General features: G+C 30.3%; 1 protein-coding gene across 1 annotated transcript; it reads right to left on the bottom strand.

Moving 5' to 3' along the window:
• Positions 1–2,548: 2,548 nt before the first annotated feature.
• Positions 2,549–17,386, bottom strand: LOC111642208 (synaptonemal complex protein 3-like). Its single transcript, XM_023388504.1, has 4 exons — positions 17,059–17,386; positions 16,750–16,911; positions 16,577–16,675; positions 2,549–2,782 (listed from the first exon to the last, which is right to left on the bottom strand). The coding sequence occupies exons 1-4, from the start codon at positions 17,311–17,313 to the stop codon at positions 2,624–2,626; spliced, it is 675 nt and encodes a 224-aa protein (XP_023244272.1). The 5' UTR covers positions 17,314–17,386; the 3' UTR covers positions 2,549–2,623.
• Between the last annotated feature and the right edge of the window lie 386 nt (positions 17,387–17,772).

Below are 17,772 nucleotides of genomic sequence, written 5' to 3'. Positions count from 1 at the left end.
GAGAGTACAGTAGCAAAGGAAGAGGGCAGATGATGTCTGATGTTGCTGGGCCGTATGGCTTGGACAGGTCTACACTAGGCACAATCTCAGCTAAAAAAGATATTGTATATTCAAGAAGACTCAAGCAGCTAAAGGAGTAACGAAAATCACATCTAAGAAATAAAGAACATTGAAAAGTTCATAGTGGAACCTGAAACTGATCTGACGACAGAAGAATACCAAGAAACTCGGCGAAATATGTTCTCTCTTGAAAAAGAGAATTGATGCCGATATCTGTCATTAAAGATCTTTTGAAGAAGTGGGAGGATGTCACAACAACGGTCTTAGAATGGCATCCAAATCAGTTTGAGGTTAATAGGCTTAGGGACCTCTACAACAACGCTATTAATTAATTACGCTTCTGAAAAATCCTGAAGAAAAACAATCGACATTAGACAGATTCTTTAACCCCCACAAATGGAAAAAACGTGACCAATAAAAATGCAAGAATGTGTATATACAGTATGTATTTTTATTATTATATATAAATAAACATAGTGTGACAATGCCGAAAGGTCCCCTCTATGCTTCGACACCACAGGACCGAAGGGTCGCCATTGCGTCGGCGAAGACTGCAATGACAAATTTATCAGGACTGACACCACTGTGTCTTCTGGGTAGACACAAATACCGTTACGTTCGCATTTACGCGCGAGCAGTCGCGTCTGTGGGCGGTTGAACTCGGGATGGAGACCGCTTGAGGAAGTGCACCCAACACAATTTAACAATAACAAAATTCATTTATTAAACTAGTTCTACAAAAGGGTATTTACCTTAAAGTTTCTTCGCGAGAACCGAGTTGGAGAGAGCTTACATAACTTCGCGAGTCGTTATAAATACCTGAAGCACTACGTACAGATTTCCAGATGTCTGTGGAGTCGTTGAGGAGCCTTGGGAATGTCTCTGTTGCCTTGGATGGCGGTTAAAGTCTATCAAAAGTTGAGATCCGTTAGTTCTTCGTAGGTGTTCCCGGAGAAACACTGGATATTCGGAAGGAGCGCGCGGTGACGAGCGATGATGGTAAATCCTTTCGGCTGGCACACAGGGAATATTCTCGCGGACTCTCGACCCCTCTCACTGTTCCTTCAGGTGTCTCTATTTCCAAGTCACGTTGTCGTTTTCCACCAATAGTGAATTTTTTGTTGAAGTTCCCAGTGACACATTCTGAGTTACCTGGGAAAGGAAACGACTCCGGGAAGAGAATTGCACTCATCCTCCGGTAATAAAATGGAAAAGGTTTTTTTTTTTCTCTGGGATGTAAATAAATTTCCGTTTCAAAACGAAAAATGAAATTTTCTTTCAAAAAATTCCCGAATAAAATTGTGGGGTTTTTTCCGAAGTCCGACCTCTCACAGTAGTAAGAAAGTATATATATTTTATTTTTGGGGGTCTCCAAAACGAATTAATCAAATTCCCATAAAAACCTAAGGCAAATCGGTTAACGAACAATTCGAATAGCGAACAAAGTCTTGGAACGGATTATGTTCGTTAACCGTTCCTGTATCTGTTCAAATGAAGAAACGTCACATGAATCGGTCACGACATCTATAATCTCATTGCATCGATGAAAAACGTCAATTAAATTACAGTACTTCTAAAGAAATGCTATCGATTTATTTCTTTATAAACATCAAAATAATTCTATGATAGATATTTAAGTGAGAGAATCTTCAAATAAGACTATTAGTAAATAGATACGAAAGTCGAAAGTGTTTACTAATACTTTTTTCGTTTGTCAATTGAAACTATTTCTTCTCCAAATTAACATATAGAGTTATAATCTATATACAGTACTTCATATAAAATTACATGTCCTGACTGACTGATTCATCATCGTCCAGAACAAACCGGTGAATGTAAAAAGGTGAAATTTGGTAATCTGTTAGGGTACGTCATAAATATGCACAATAAGAAGGGATTTTTCGAAATTCCTCCCCGCGGGGGAGAGGGAAATGATTACAGCTTAACCTGAAGAACGGCTTCTACTGTACTATTTTAGATGCGATTTTTTTGTTTTTAACTGCGCTTTAGTAAGGTACGCAATGAAAATTCACACTAAGAAAAGATTTTAGGAAATTCCCCCGCGGAAAGGAGAAGGAAACGATTAAGGCTTAAAATGTCTTAGCCCCGAAAGGCAGTAACACAAACGTAGTTTACAAAGAGGTACTGGGGTTATTGAAACTATTTTTCTGTAAATATTTATATTTTTGAAATTTCCAGGTAATGTCATTTATGTTTCGAAAAAAAATTAAAACTCAGATTTAGGTAAAAGGTAGTCTATAATATAAATGATAAATGTAACATTTTAGTGAACTATGAGCAATTTATATATTTGAACTTACGCAAATTAATAATAATAAGAAATAGGAATATATTGTATAAATTTATTATGAAACAAATCGTAATAACAATAAAGGATGTGATAACTAAAATTACAGTATATCAAATTAATGAATTACTTTTTTACAGAAAAGTATTCATTTTAAATAAAAGAAAAATAGTTAAGTAACAGATACTTTTCATATTAAATAATAGCAAACTTAATGAAACAATAATTAAAGTTATAAAATAAAATATTTTAAATTTACAATAACATACTCTGTAAATTTTTTCTAACGTTCAACATTTCTTGTTGCTGGGTATCCATTAAAATCTTCTTCTGTAATAATGCCATTTCTTTCCTTAAATCTGCCTGGACAGCAGAATATTGATCAATATGTTTACTTTCGAGTTCCTCGATGCCCTAAATTAAAAATTTTGTCAATCACATAAAATCATAGCATGAAACACAAAATATTATCTGTCTATACATTTCAATATGTACTTAAATATATTTATACACATTATCCTATTAATTTATAAAAAAAAACANTAGTAGTGGCTTGCCCCTGTACATCATACTTTTCTTGTTAGCAATAAAGTGTTATGGAAAAAGAATTATATGACACTAAAGCACGTATCGATATAGCAAATTGTCTATGAACTGGCAACCCGTGCAAGACTGCTCAAAAAAAGAAGAGACCTGTTTTCAGTTGTGTGCCAAGTTATGGATGTGTGAAGAAGTGCATGTATAGTCTTAGATTAGAATAAAGTTTAATTCTAAGTTAAAGGACTGACTCATCATTGTTCTAACATAAAGTCATGCCAGTCATCTAACTAACTATTTTCAGGGGAAAATTTTTGAATTCAAATAACATGACTTCTGTATTGGAAGTTCATACAGTATACACTATAATTAATCGGGGCTTCCTGCCCTTAATATTTCTATATCTGGTATTGGCTTTCATCTATCTAACTCCATTCTTGAGATTAAGGATGAACAGATGGATGATAGTGGGAATTTATAGGTTACAATTTTTTCAAATTGCAGCCCAATAAGTTATGTATTTTTATATCTTACATTCAGAATATATCTTTGTTTAAGTTTTATATTTATACAGAATTGCTCCAGAAATATGTGAAAAAAAATGTCAGTTCTTTTAAAAAATTTCAACGTTTAAAAATAAATACATTTTATTGCTCATTGCACTGATCATTAATACATATGAGCCATTTTTGTTGAACATGGTATAAGTCCATTCATAATAATCAATAATTGAAAGTATTTATAATAGCTAATGTCCTAAGAACACAACATCTTAAACAAGATAATGGTGTTATTGCTTAGATGAAGTGGTGAGAAATTTTTTTCCTCATTCTGTTTAGTTTTCTTTCACAAGCTTTAAGACCATTAAAATCATTTATATACTGCTCAAGACATATACTACTGCAATATTGAACACATGTCAATGTGATTTTTAATCATATTTTTTTAATTTATTTAATTTAAAATATATGCTCTCCACCTCAAATTAGTAGTGGCTTGCCCCTGTACATCATACTTTTCTTGTNTGGGCTGGTCGATCCCATAATGGGCTTGCTGAAAAGAGACTCTCTTAGTGTCCACAGGGTGGGGGAAACCCACATAGGTTAAAAAAATTGGGCCTACATAACTTAGGGTCCGTATAATTTTTTCGGACATTTCAATGGTCCTTGGGCTTAAAAAGATTGAGAAACGATGGCATATATTGTTTCCAATTTCTATTTAATAAAACTGATAGTCTCAAAATTAATTTTATTAAAATTAAGATAATTGTCGAAAGGGGACGCTCGTGTTGGTAACGAAAAAAATGTGGATGGGTGCTGTTTATTAATTTGTTTTCTTTGAAATTTTATCACAATTCTGTTATTTGCTTATGTTTTCGAATAAAAAATGATTCGTTCCGACCTAACGTTCAGAAATACATGAACATTCCACATTTATAATCTTGAGATAAAGTTTTGCGCTGATGTGTATTTTACACTATCGGCGCATTTAGCATTTTCACTAGGAAGTTGGCAACTTGAAGTTTAGTACAGTGTTTTCAAAACAATGCTTGTCCTATAAGGTTTGCATTCTCACTTCATTTTGCTTCTATAAATGTATTCTCTTCGTCAATCTGAAAGATTCTTAATTTTTACGGTTCTTTTCAACTTATTTTTTAACACTCCGATGCTGTGGTGGGTATCCGATGTTTTCAACACTCCGATGCTGTACTCTTACTTTATTCGGACTGTTTATTTGACCATTTTCTGAAAGTTCCCTCCCTTTTTTGGTAAAGGCCCCATGAAGTAAGGATAAACTTCTACCCTTTTTTTTTATACAAAACTTTGCAACTTTTATAATGAATTTCCCCCATTTCAAATTTAATTTTGTTGAGTGAAAATCGCCATTAGGATGAATGACGTGGCAGATTAAATATGAATTCGATTAAAATTTTATTATTATTAAAAAATGACATCCTATGTGAAAAATTGGTAATTATTTACAGCTTGTAAATGGAGTATTTTTTCTTAATTTTTTTACTTTTGCTGCTGTTGCATCTCCCTTGGTATGATGGGGGTGCAGCAGCAGTTTATGCCTCCTGGATATGCCCTTAAACCTTTCCTATGTTTTTGTCCTATTTTACTAATTGTGTATTATAAACTCTAGTCTTATTAAAATGGAGCTCTTAATTTAACAATTAATAGTGAAGTTATAAATATAGCAATATGGTGTCATAGGAAAAGGGAAGTGGCCGGAAATTTCAAATAAGGAATGAAGGAAGGAATTTAGCAATATTTAAATAATCTGCATTGTTATCCATTTATATGTTATGTGTATAACTTTTGGAAAAATGTACAACTGTAAATGTACTCATGGAATAAATGAATATTATAAAATGTGAAATTTAAATATTTAAAAAATAAATAAATAAAATTTTTAATGAAGATATGGTGAACAGAGAGAAATGTAAAAATTGTATAAACGGCTTAATCACATGAAAACAGAGGAAAAACTATTGCACAATGGGAATTCCTGAAAGGGCTATTCATAAATTACATGTACAGTTTTTTAGCAAATTTTGAACCCTTTGCGGTCCTTTGTGTATAATGATGCAGTTTAGGCAAATCTCTTCCCCTTTAATTACATGTATAATATCTGACATTGAATCATCTGACATTGAAGAAATTACTTTAAAAAGTTATGCAAATATGTTCTGACTGATGGTTTATTCACATAACTAGTACTAAAAGTATGTTTATAATAAGGTGACCAACTATTTTACAATGAAAAGGAGGACACAAATAAATTGAAGGAAAAAATATCGTAATAAAAGAAACATTTTATTCATTGCAACAATAGTACACTAATAATATCTACTGCATATGTATATGCTATGTAATATTTCAGTAAGAAGTAAACAAAGCCAGTTTCATGCAGCGTGCTCTCTCAAAGTCTTTTGTGCGGAGCGCATGCGTCTCACAATCACATCTTTCCACACTGTATCAAGTCTTGATAAATCATCACGTTAAATACAAACACATCACATACAACAGATTGGCTTGGCATCGATTGAATATGGAGATTTACAGATTAGTCTTCAAATATCGAAAAGGATAACATGTAGGAGGACACTTTTCGAGGGAGGACAGAACTTATAAAAGGACTATCCTCCCTAAAGGAGGATGATTGGTCTCACTTTATTTATAAGAAATATGTTTGTTACTAATCCCATTAAAAAAATAGTTCATGAAGACAACCATTGACTTCTTCCTCACCAATGATGTACTTTTCATGACTCCTACCCTCTTCAACAATGCATGTAATTAATGGATGATCCCAGAGAGAGAATAAATTATTTCATTACATGTAACTAACAGTTATTATATATTTTAGTAAATAACTTATAGTATTTTTATTAAATTATTTATTAAAGCATTAATGTTTGTCATAAAGATATATCAAATAACATCATTTTAAAATGATAGATGAGTGCAATTATTTACCTTCAATAACATTTGTATTTATTTCTATATAGATTGTAACTTTCAACCTACTTAATTTCTTTTAATCTTTTCAATTCTCCAAGAATGACTAAATATCTTATATTTTTTCACTTACATTGAATTAAAATTGCTAAAAGCATTGATAGAAATGTGCAATCTGTATATACAATAACTACTCATTTTAAGTACTGCATCATAGTGTTTGACTTAAAGATCTTGCAAATGTTAAAAAGTTTAAATTAAATGCTCATTACCAGCAAAGCTTGTTTGAATTAGCCTAATGTGACTGTTGAACAGTATAGCTGAAAATATCTATTAATGATGGATAATGCATTATTTGATCTGAATATTCTTTTGTACTGTGAATGCCATTGATTCTAGGATGCATCTTTATTTTGAAAAAGTAAAAAGTGGATTAAAAAATTGCATCTTAGAATCAAGAAAATATGGTAATTTTTGACTGAATAATTTGGAAATTGTTTTTGTAATTATACCAGAAAGCAGTATAGGAAATAATTTTAATAAAAAAGAAAGTAATTATTGAATAGAATAATAATTATTATCTTAATAGCCAGATTTAAAACAAATCTGGCTATTAAGATATTCCTAAATAAGCTGTTTTTTTTTTTGCCTTATTTTGTTTGTCAGTGGTCGCCAAACTTTTTTGATTGTTGACCCCCTACAAGTTTTCGGAACCTCATATTGACCCCCACCAAAATGTTTGGGTTACAAGCAAAAAAAGCACTTACTATTTTAATACATTTCTTTTAATTTTGCATTTTTTTCATTTATTGTATACAGGTATACCTCGCCTTACGTCGGTAATTGGTTCCTGGAGAGGTGACATAAGTCGAATTTACTTGTCTCCGAATCTACGTGTCACTAGGCTAAACCATAAATTACCATTACCGGTTCTATATTTTATTTATTAATGCATTTTTAATAATATATGGTTAATAAGGATTATTTTAAGCTTATGAACAAATAAATTTTAGTTTTTAATATAGTACAGAAAAAAGTCATCTAAATTTACGAATGCATATACTGTAAATATAGTACATACTTGTAAATGTAGCTATATATTTTAATATGATTTTATGTGCTTTAAACGCTTTTCTAGTGATATTATGACTTCAATATTTGTGGCGGACAGACGTAAAGTCGAATAAAATTACTTAAACTTGATTTTTATTTTTCCATATACTTTTTTGACAAATGACGTATAATTGGGAACGACATAACTCGAAATGACGTAAGTCGAGGTATACCTGTATATGTTAATAATAATTTTTGTAACTGACAATCAGTGAGATGGATAAGCTTGATCCTTGCTCCCCCTTATCCTTAGCTTAAGCTTGATAATTGACCCCCCAATAATGTTATATTGACCACTTTGGCGACCCCTGGTTTATGTGGTTAAGAACCACATAAATAAATTAACCAGTGTTCCATGTAACACAGGTGTTTTGCAAACGTACCTCGAGTGTTCCACGAAAGAAAAGATTTTGAAGTTTTTATTCAAATTTCCCATTATTATATTTGTAGACAATTCCATGTTTTTATTTTATTCAATATATTAAAGTTTATTAGTTTATTGCTTCATTGTTTCCTGAGAATAGTAAACATGGAATTGCTTATCAATTTTTGAATGTATTGATGCTAATGCTTCGTGTAATAAAAAGTATATGAATGGTGATCCTTGGCCTCAGAAAGGTTGAGAACCACTGGTATAAACTGTAGTTGAGAAACATGCTGCTTTTCTCTGATTGACTACAAGTTTGGCTTGCATCGTATTCAGGGCTGTGGAGTCGCGTAACAATCTACCAACTCCGACTCTTCCTTATCATTCGACTCCGACTCCGGCTAAAACACCAAAACTCCACGACTCCGACTCCAACTCCGACTCAACAGCCCTGCCAGGGCTGTGGAAGTCGCGTAAAAATCTACCGACTCCAACTCCGACTCCACAGCCCTGATCGTATTGGTTGAAAAAAGGCATCAGAAACTATTGACAAACTTTATGTTAAGGTATGTCAAAAGTATTTTATACATGATACAGGTATCTATTGTACTTGCTGTTGTATTAATAAAATACTATACCTCCAATCACACCCAAACCTATTACTATTTACTGTGTAGAAACCTGTTTGTCTTGAATTTTTCCCTCATTCCCATGAGGTTCAAGATAGGTTCAACTGTATATATAATTATTGAAATTAAAATTTCTTATGCTTAGGCAAAAGTTACCTTTTGTATAAATATTAAAATTTTGATCAAAACAAGCTGCTTTTTTCATAAACTGTCTTATTTTACAAATTTATTACTCCATTAAGCAATTTATATTTTTCTAAAAACTTAGCGATGTTCTTGGTTTTTTAATTTGAAATCAATTCTGTTGAAATAATCCAGCCCAAAAAATCATTAGGCTATAATAATAATTTTATATATTGAATTTTAACAATTTTTAAAAACTTAATTATTAAATTTATTATTTATACTTCAACATCACTATATAATATCATTGCTACTTACAAAGTACCAAAACTTAAATGTTTAAATAAATTTAATTTGACCAAAAGTTTATTTCTTAATGTTTTGGAGGTTATTTCCTTATCACCATTCTTGTAATATTGCAACTTAATATGTATTTAAAAATGATTGAAAAAATATCAATGGATTCTATAGAAATAATTCCATTTTCAATATATTTTTAAACCAGCTGAGATGATTGTAGAGATTAAAAAAATATGAAGATGAAGAAATGAAACTGTGCTTTCCAAAATTTTGTTTCAAGTTTTGATACTAAACAATCTACAATATCACTTTATCTTTTATTTTTAAATTAATAATTTTTCATTATCTTTTTTTTTTATCAGTTAAACATTTATATTTTTCATTAAAACAAGAAATAACTACTGTCTATTGGCATTAAAATTGTTCTTTGCCTCAAGACAACAAAAATAATTCAATTGATATAATTTATTGTCTTTTTTTCTATATTTTTTATTTTGAAAATTATAGCTTTCTGAATATTATCTTGTTTTGTGCATACATTTTATGTTTTTAATTTTTTCAAGTGAATTTATAAACTTTTTCATCATTCAGATTTATTTGCTCTATGATTAAATTCCTATTTAAATTTATTTGATAACATCCTTGATATTCTGTCATTTTTCTTAATAATTTTTCTTATTCTTAATAATTTTCATCCCTGATATTCTGTCATTATTCATTTTGTGTTAAATTTCATTACAATATTGTAAATTAGTTTTTCTTAAAAACCAATTTTCCTGCTTAAAAAGTTTAAAAGATTTCTTTTGGAGAAAATTATGACTAAATAATTTTGAAATATTATAAAATATATTTGCTATATATTTATAAATATATTTTTAAATAGCAAATATATTATAAATTTTAAATATAAGAAATAGTGCTGTTTAAAAGTCTTGCACCAGTTACAAAAATGTTGAGATTTTTGTTTTAAATGCATTCTTTTAAGTTAAATGCAGTATGCTTTTATTTATTATTTTATTTGTAATTTTATTTAGATTTTATATTTTTTTATGGAATTTAATTATCTTTTAAAACCTTTGAGTTATTTAATAAGTTTGCATAAACAAACATGGTTTGTATAATTGAAACAAAAGAAAGCAACCAATCATACACTAATTCACAATGGCCACAATGTATGAATGTTTCTCTGGTGGGAACTTAGTAGAGTATATAAGGGAGAGATAGTCAAATGCTGGGAATCTTTTCAATATAGTATGGGGTTCTAAGTAAAATGAAAGGCAAATTTTTGAACCATCTTATAAAACTGGTTACACTTAATAACTAAAGGCAAAACAAATAGGCAAAAACATTAGCTGTTGTACATTTTTGTGCTGGATATTGGTTTGTTTTGCCTTTATTTATTTGGCAAATTTTAGTTTGAGCAAAAGTATTACATTGTTGTCTCCACCTTGAATGATTATTATCTAGACCAGTGGTACCCAAACTTTAGTCCTTATGCCAAATCCAACCCACAGCATATGTTAATCCAGCCTGCAAATGTAAACATATTTGATAGATCACTTATAAATGGTAGAAGTAGGCCTATTTTTAGTGTATATGGAATATACAAAATATTTGTGGCCCTTTTTTGTTTTCATATATCTGTGTAGACCTTGTTTATAAATAGGACATATTATACTGGTATAGTTTTGAATTAGCAAAGGAAGGAAGTCTTAGTCAAAAAATAAAACAAAAGTATCTTTATTTTCACTTGTAAAAATAAAGATACTTTTGTTTTATTTCTTTGACTTTTGTTAATTCCTCCATTTGCTAATTCAAAACTACACCAATATAGTAAGTCTTATTTATAAACAAGGTCTATGTGGACAATATAAAAACAAAATTGAAATATTAAGGACATAAAGGCAAAGAATTAATATTTGTGGACTATGATGTATGCACAATTTCACCCACCAATTGAAAGTTTGGGCACCACTGATCTTGACAGATATTGTATAGGATAGATTTCAGCCTACACTGACACACACAAAAACACCTTACTTACTAACTTTTAATCTGAATTACAAACATTTTCAACCTCAGAGATAAAAAATGTTTGTAATTCAGAACAAAAGTTGCTAGAGGAAGTAAGGAAGATGTTTTTTGTATATGTCAGTGTCTATTGAAAACTTCCAGTATATTAATTAGCTATAGGTTTCAGCCATTCTACAATTAAAAAAATAGTCATGAGACATAAAACTACAGAGAGTATCACTCATAAATAGTGGTCTCATCACTCCAGGTTCACCAGCAATGGATGATAAAATTCTGAAGGATAACTTTGTCAAAAACCAGGAAGAGACCCTGAAATGGAATATTATAAAATGATCAGTATTATATTTTAATTTTCGTGTATTAAATTTTTGATGTCTGAATTCTGATTCCATAAAGTTTATTTGTTAAAGTTAAAAATTAACTGATCATTTCTATAGTATTTGCTTATTTTTTTTCCAAAAAAGGAGGGACCAGAAATAAAATCTTTGCACAGATGATATGAAAAGCTAGTTACATCCCTGAATACAGTACACTGCACATTTCTCAAGTCAGATTACTTGAGTTTAAACTGAAAAAAACAAAATAAAAAATTGCTGTTGGAAGTTAAGAAAACTGAAGGTTAGTCTGCATGAAACATCACCATTGATCTCTCCAGCAATGGGAAAAAGTACTTTTCAGTGACAACTCAACCATCTCAATTGCAGCCAATTTTGGGTCTGTCTGTGTCAGAAGGTACCTGGGAAGTAATTCAACTCAGGTGCACAGTCCCTACAATATAGTACCCATCAGTAATGTTATGGTCTTGTATGGCTGCAAATGGCATTAGAAAGCTGCACATTATTTAAGGGATGATGAATGTCCTGAAATACTGCAAAGTACTGAACAAGGAAGTGTGATTAAGTGCTCAAGATTTGTTTCCTGATGGAGATTTTGTCTTAGTGGATGACAATGTTTCCTACCATCAGTCAAAATCATTACGTGGTGGTTCCAGAAGGAAGGTATCCATTAATTAAACAAATTAAATACTTTACATACCATACATACAATTAAGACTTTTATGTTAAAGTATCCATCAATTGGATTGGCTTGTCCAATTCCCAAATTTAAACCGTATTAAGAATTTATGGCATAAATGTCCATTGACATTCTTTTGGGTATGTCAATGTAATGGGGTAACATCCCACTAACAAAAGGGAACTGACCATTAAATGATTTCAGTTGAATGTCTCAAAAGACTCGTTCACTCCATACCTGAAAATAAAGTCTGCTCATCAAGAAAAGGATAAATAATTCAATATTAATAATTCTGAAAATCTAAAAATAATTAAAAATCAATTATAAGGAAACATTACCATAAAATAAAATAAGTGGAGTTTTAATTTCCTTTCAAATTTCAAACAAAATGGTATATAATATTGTTAAAACTACAAACCAATGCTATGTCTTCGGGCTAGATAAAGGCTGTTATCTAGCTTGAAGACACAGCATTGGTTGTAGTTTTATAATGTATTGGATTTTAGTGTTGTTGTTTGTTTATAATAATGTTGCCAAATTTAGATTTTTCTAACTGAAATTGGTTTAAACATAAGAAAAACTTCAAAATCTAACATGATATAAGATTTGAACAGCACTGTATAATTATAATATAGAGATACTTTCATAGTAATTTGAACAGAGAACAACTTTCACTAACAATTTTAGAAAATTTGTTAATATTTTTCTAATATTGATGGTTAAATTCTTCTGCATTTGAATTATTTTGAAGGTGGTTACATGATAAATAGTTATGGTACTTCTTCCTCAGGAAATTTTTAAAATATTTTATATTTACTGGAATTTGTACTGAAAATAACTTCACAGATAACAATCTTCATTGCTTTAATTATTATTATAAGTTTTAATTTCCTTTCAAAAAATCCTATATTCACACATTTTTTATGAATGTTTGACTGATTTCTAATAAAATAAAGAAAGTATTTTATTTCTTATAAGTAACAATAAAAATGACAATTGTTAACTTTATCTTTTTTATTCTTTTGCTTCTTTCTAGTTTACTCTCTCAGCACTGGATTTATTTTATTTCATTTTATTTATTCTATAGGAGAGAGAATATCTTAAGCAAGTGTTTGATATCATCTCAATAATAATAGCAACAGTAACTGCAAATATGAATATGCTGTCATTAGTTTTCATATCTTTTTTGTTTTTACTTGAATTCTGGTATTGCAATGGAAATGATCATTGTATTAAAGAAGAGAAAAGTGATTGTGGTTGTTCATTACCTTCTCGAAAAAAAGACACAGATAATGTTTTAGATGATGTTCAAACTTCAAACAATGTGAATTTTGAAGAGATGAGTTTTATTAAAGGTGGAACATTTCAAATGGGGACAAATAAACCTGTTTTTATTGCTGATGGAGAAGGACCTGCTCGAAATGTTACATTGACTGATTTTTATATTGATCGACATGAAGTTTCTAATCGTGATTTTGAAATATTTGTACAGACTACAGGCTATATTACTGAGGTAATCTATTAAGAAATTGCTTTATGGTCAAATGAAATCAGTATAATTAATTTACTCAATTTATATAAATGTCAATGACATGATTTTTAGAATTTAAAAACAAAATTAATTTTATTACAAATCTTAAATATCTGTAATATTTAATATAAACTTTTTTGTACATACCATTGAAAAATGTCAAAAAAGTCTTATAATACAAATTTATTGTTATGCTTAATTGAGATTAAATAAATTGTACTGAAATTTATATTACAATATTCAAAATAATTTAATTGTTTATAACTTTAATTTAATTACCAATAGTTATTTTAATAATAATAATATAATTTTTTTAAACTAATTTATTTTAAGCTATCCAATAACAGCTATAAGTATTGTATAAATACAGTTATTAATAGTAGATAACAGTGGCGTGCCATGACATTTGATGATAGGGAAGCTGTGTTCCTGTAAGAAGCCAACTTCCAGGGGCAATCAGTCAGTGATGGTCTAGGGCAGGCATGGCCAACATACGGCCCACAGGCCAGATCCGGTCCGTTTAATGAATTTATGTGGCTCACGATCAATCTTTCAAATAGCTCGATGAAAAATTCTGACACTTAAAAAAAAGTCAACAACAACTCACCATGTGTTTAGAGTTAACTCTCCATTACAAATCTTGCACAGCATAGAATGTTGATAAAGCATGATAATGTGAAAAATGTGTCTGTAATCTCTCTCTACAATTCAGTCTCTACGGGGTGACACCACAATGAGATCTCGCACCACCTCAAAATCTTCCTAGGGCAACCTCTGGTTCGGCCTGTGGAAAAAGTTTTCTTTCCAATCCAGCCTGGGGGCAAAAACTGTTGGCCATCCCTGGTCTAGGGTCCCATTTGTATTCGTTTGTTCGATAAGCCAGTAAAAACTGTAGACTTCTCTAAATGTATTTTTAATTAATAGATTATCTAATGCACTTAATAAATAAGCAAGTTCAATATAATTAATTCTGTTATATTAGATTTAATAGATTCTCTATGTCCTCTAAATGATAATTCTTGCTTTGATAACATCTACTAATTAAAATAGAATATATCTATTAGCCATAACTATCTTGTTATAATTTTCAATATTTATTTTATGTTGTATACTAATTTAAATTCTATTCCATTTTGATTTCCAAATTGCTTCAATTTTACGAAAGAATCGATGTGAGATTTACGATTTTCATGTTTTTTGCCAGCTTTACTCAAATTATTTAAATTGTCAAAGCCATTCTTATTCCACACACTAATTTTATTTGAAAATAGTAGGCAAGGCCAACAGAACAATTTTTGCATTTTTATGCATCCACAAAGCCATTTTATGTCTTCATAAATTTTATCGTGAAAATGTCGAACAAATTTTTTTGTTGACGTATTTATATTTAATTTAGGCATTAGTCTTTCTCTTTTAATAATGTTTTCTTTTTCATTATATGGTCTTGAGCCAAAACTTTTTAAAAATAAATTTTCAGTATCGCAATTACATTCTAAATCACTAGCCATAACATAAGGGCTAAAATTAAAAATAAAATTATAAAAACTTACTTGTTAAAATAAAACGTGTGACGGATATACAATTATACATACCTGGTACAAAATATTCAATTGTATGAATATACTTTTAAAGAAAATTATAAATAAATATATTGTTTTGTGAAGAAACATACATAAAATAGTCTTTACTTTTGTGAGGGTCCGAATAGCAGGCCCAGCCACATCAAATTTTCTTGTAAACCCCCCGTACCAGATCATATCAGAATCTTTGAACGGATGCTCATCCTTCTTTTGACGGAAGTTACTTCCTTTCTCACCGGATTCTCAATCTGAGTCACAAAAAAGTCATCACTGAAAGGTGCGATTGGTAACTGAAATCATTTGACCCCTAATATATATAGGGGGGTACTATCCGAAATCGGGGTTGGAGGAATTGCTCAACCAACTGCGCATCGATCAACTCCCGTTCGAGCTAACCCAGATCGACATCAATATAGCCGACGGAATCCAACCCGAAGACCCAACAATCGCCGCACCTTACTGAAATAGAAAAGAAAATTCTCACCAAATACAAAATCAAACTCGCTCAGAGATATGATCGCTAAGCATGAAACTCTCTCTCGGTACATCACGAAAGGTATAACTAACATAGTTGAACCTAATGTTCCTGTATGTACTTAGTTTAAATGGATTATTAAAATTTTGTTTTTGTTGCTTACTTGGAGTCATATATTCAAGTATTGCCAATGCCTTACCGACGATCCATCCACCTCCTTGACCGTCCTGATAAAGTGTGTCCTGTCTTTACGGGATAGTAACCTCAAGCCAGTCATTCCCTGACAAGTGGGCGGTTTTTATTAAACCGTTGCCGACCTAGAGGAAGTATCACCTCTAGTCTGGCTACCCACACTTTTTAAATATTAAAACAATCCACCTAGTTAAAATTGCTCCCTACCAGTGGCTCATGGATGGAATCAGAGACAGTCTTGGTAGGTTTGTGCAGTGAGTGCATGCATGCCAAATTCCAAGGGGTGCCGATACCGGTTAATGTCAAATGCCTCTTTTGTCACATCACCAGTATACCTCAAAGGACGTGACAGGGTTGTTGTAAATTTTAAACATTTCTCACCATAGCTGTAAAAATCTAAATTTGTTAAACTTAAAAGTCATTTGTTTTCTAACTNTATACATTTCAATATGTACTTAAATATATTTATACACATTATCCTATTAATTTATAAAAAAAAACACAGTCTATAAATTTATCAATTTGATTTTCAGTATTTAAAATAAAATTTAACCTACATGAAATTATTGTTAACACTACTTCAATGATAAAAAAAAAAGACAATCAATAACTACTCAAAGTATTTTGCCGCTGAAAAAGATACGAATAAGGAGAAAATGGGTTCAATCGAATATCACTTGCATAGAGTGATAAACAATGGCATTACATGTGAGATTCAAATAAAACTATTCATCCTTCTCCAGCGTAAATATACTTCCAGCAATTGTATTTATCAGTTTACGCGGAATTTATATTAAAGTTTAAATCAAGTTATCCACGAGAATAATCCAAAGAAATAACGTAACTTACTTTAAAGAATTCTTCTCCTAAAAGTTTCAAAGTTTTTAACCGTTTGCTTTGCGATCCTCTGACTTGCAACTGAAATCTCTGTTGCTGTTGAATCAATTTCTGGTGGAATAAAAATAAATTTAATTTTAAAAAAAATGATGTTATTGTTAAAAATTAAAAAAAAAAAGGAATACCTGAAGTTTGTCCTCAGATTCTTTAGCCTTATCTAATTCAGTTTCAGCTTGTTGAATAAATGCACTCAACTGTTTACGAAACTCGTCAAGTAACTTTTTCCTTTCACAGGTTTGTATTTTTGTGGCTTCCAAAACACGTCGAGTGGTAGCACGTATCGAATCCTGTATTCGAATAATCAACATCATTATTTTCTTGTCATTTCAAATTATAAATGTTTGTAGCATACAAAATTTAGTGGGAAATTAAAGTTCATTTAGCTATATTAAACAAATCTAGAATTTTAATAATTGAAATTTTGTTATATTAACCTGAGTATATTGTTCGAGACGTTTTCGTTTGGCCATGAGACATTTACTAACATCGGAGTTGAAACTTTCCAAAAGTTTAGTCATTTCCTGACTGAAATTCTTCTGAATTATAGAATCGTCTCCGCCTAAACATGCTCTTTTCTTTTTATTCGGAGTGGATTCATTCACGGGACATTCTTCTTCGCTTCCATCCGAGTTATTTTCTTCTAATTTCATCTGTTTAGCTTTGTTGGCTTCCTTGTTTCTTCTCGACATTATTCAAATTCTTACTTCTGCAGACGATAACAAACGCGATTTCGTAATCTCGTTTTCAATCTCCACGCGATTTTTTAAAATTAATTTAATCATCTAAATGACACTAATATGTTGAGTTATAAACATTACTTTTTGCAATATTATAAATAAAATATTATATAAAATTATTTAAATGTTTGAATCGTGATAGATGTCAATTTTTAAAACTTAATTTGTCTTTTTATAAAAATTTAAAAAAATTAAAATTTAATAATATTTTTGAAACTGATTTATGGTTAATTTACTTCACTTCGTAATATTTTAAAAATGTATAAAATTTACCTGAATATTTCATTGCAATAATTTAAAATTTTTTAAAGCATATTCTCATATATCCATAGGCCTATAATGAATTTAACAGTTTTATAACAACTTTCTTTAGCGGATGAGCGAAAATGTTTATTTAAGCACTTTTTTAAT

Source organism: Centruroides sculpturatus, unplaced genomic scaffold, assembly GCF_000671375.1.
Source record: "Centruroides sculpturatus isolate CEXI.00-Female unplaced genomic scaffold, Cexi_2.0 scaffold1613, whole genome shotgun sequence".
NCBI classification, from domain to species: Eukaryota; Metazoa; Arthropoda; class Arachnida; order Scorpiones; family Buthidae; genus Centruroides; species Centruroides sculpturatus.
The sequence above is the reverse complement of the archived record's forward strand: the minus strand, read 5'-3'. Positions and strand labels throughout refer to the sequence as shown.

Coding starts and splice junctions, on each gene's coding strand:
- LOC111642208 (XM_023388504.1), bottom strand. CDS start 17,313: ATGTCGAGAAGAAACAAGGAAGCCAACAAAGCTAAACAGATGAAATTA. Junction 16,912..17,058: donor GTCTCGAACAATATACTCAG/GTTAATATAACA, acceptor ATTCGAATACAG/GATTCGATACGTGCTACCAC. Junction 16,676..16,749: donor AATCTGAGGACAAACTTCAG/GTATTCCTTTTT, acceptor TTATTCCACCAG/AAATTGATTCAACAGCAACA.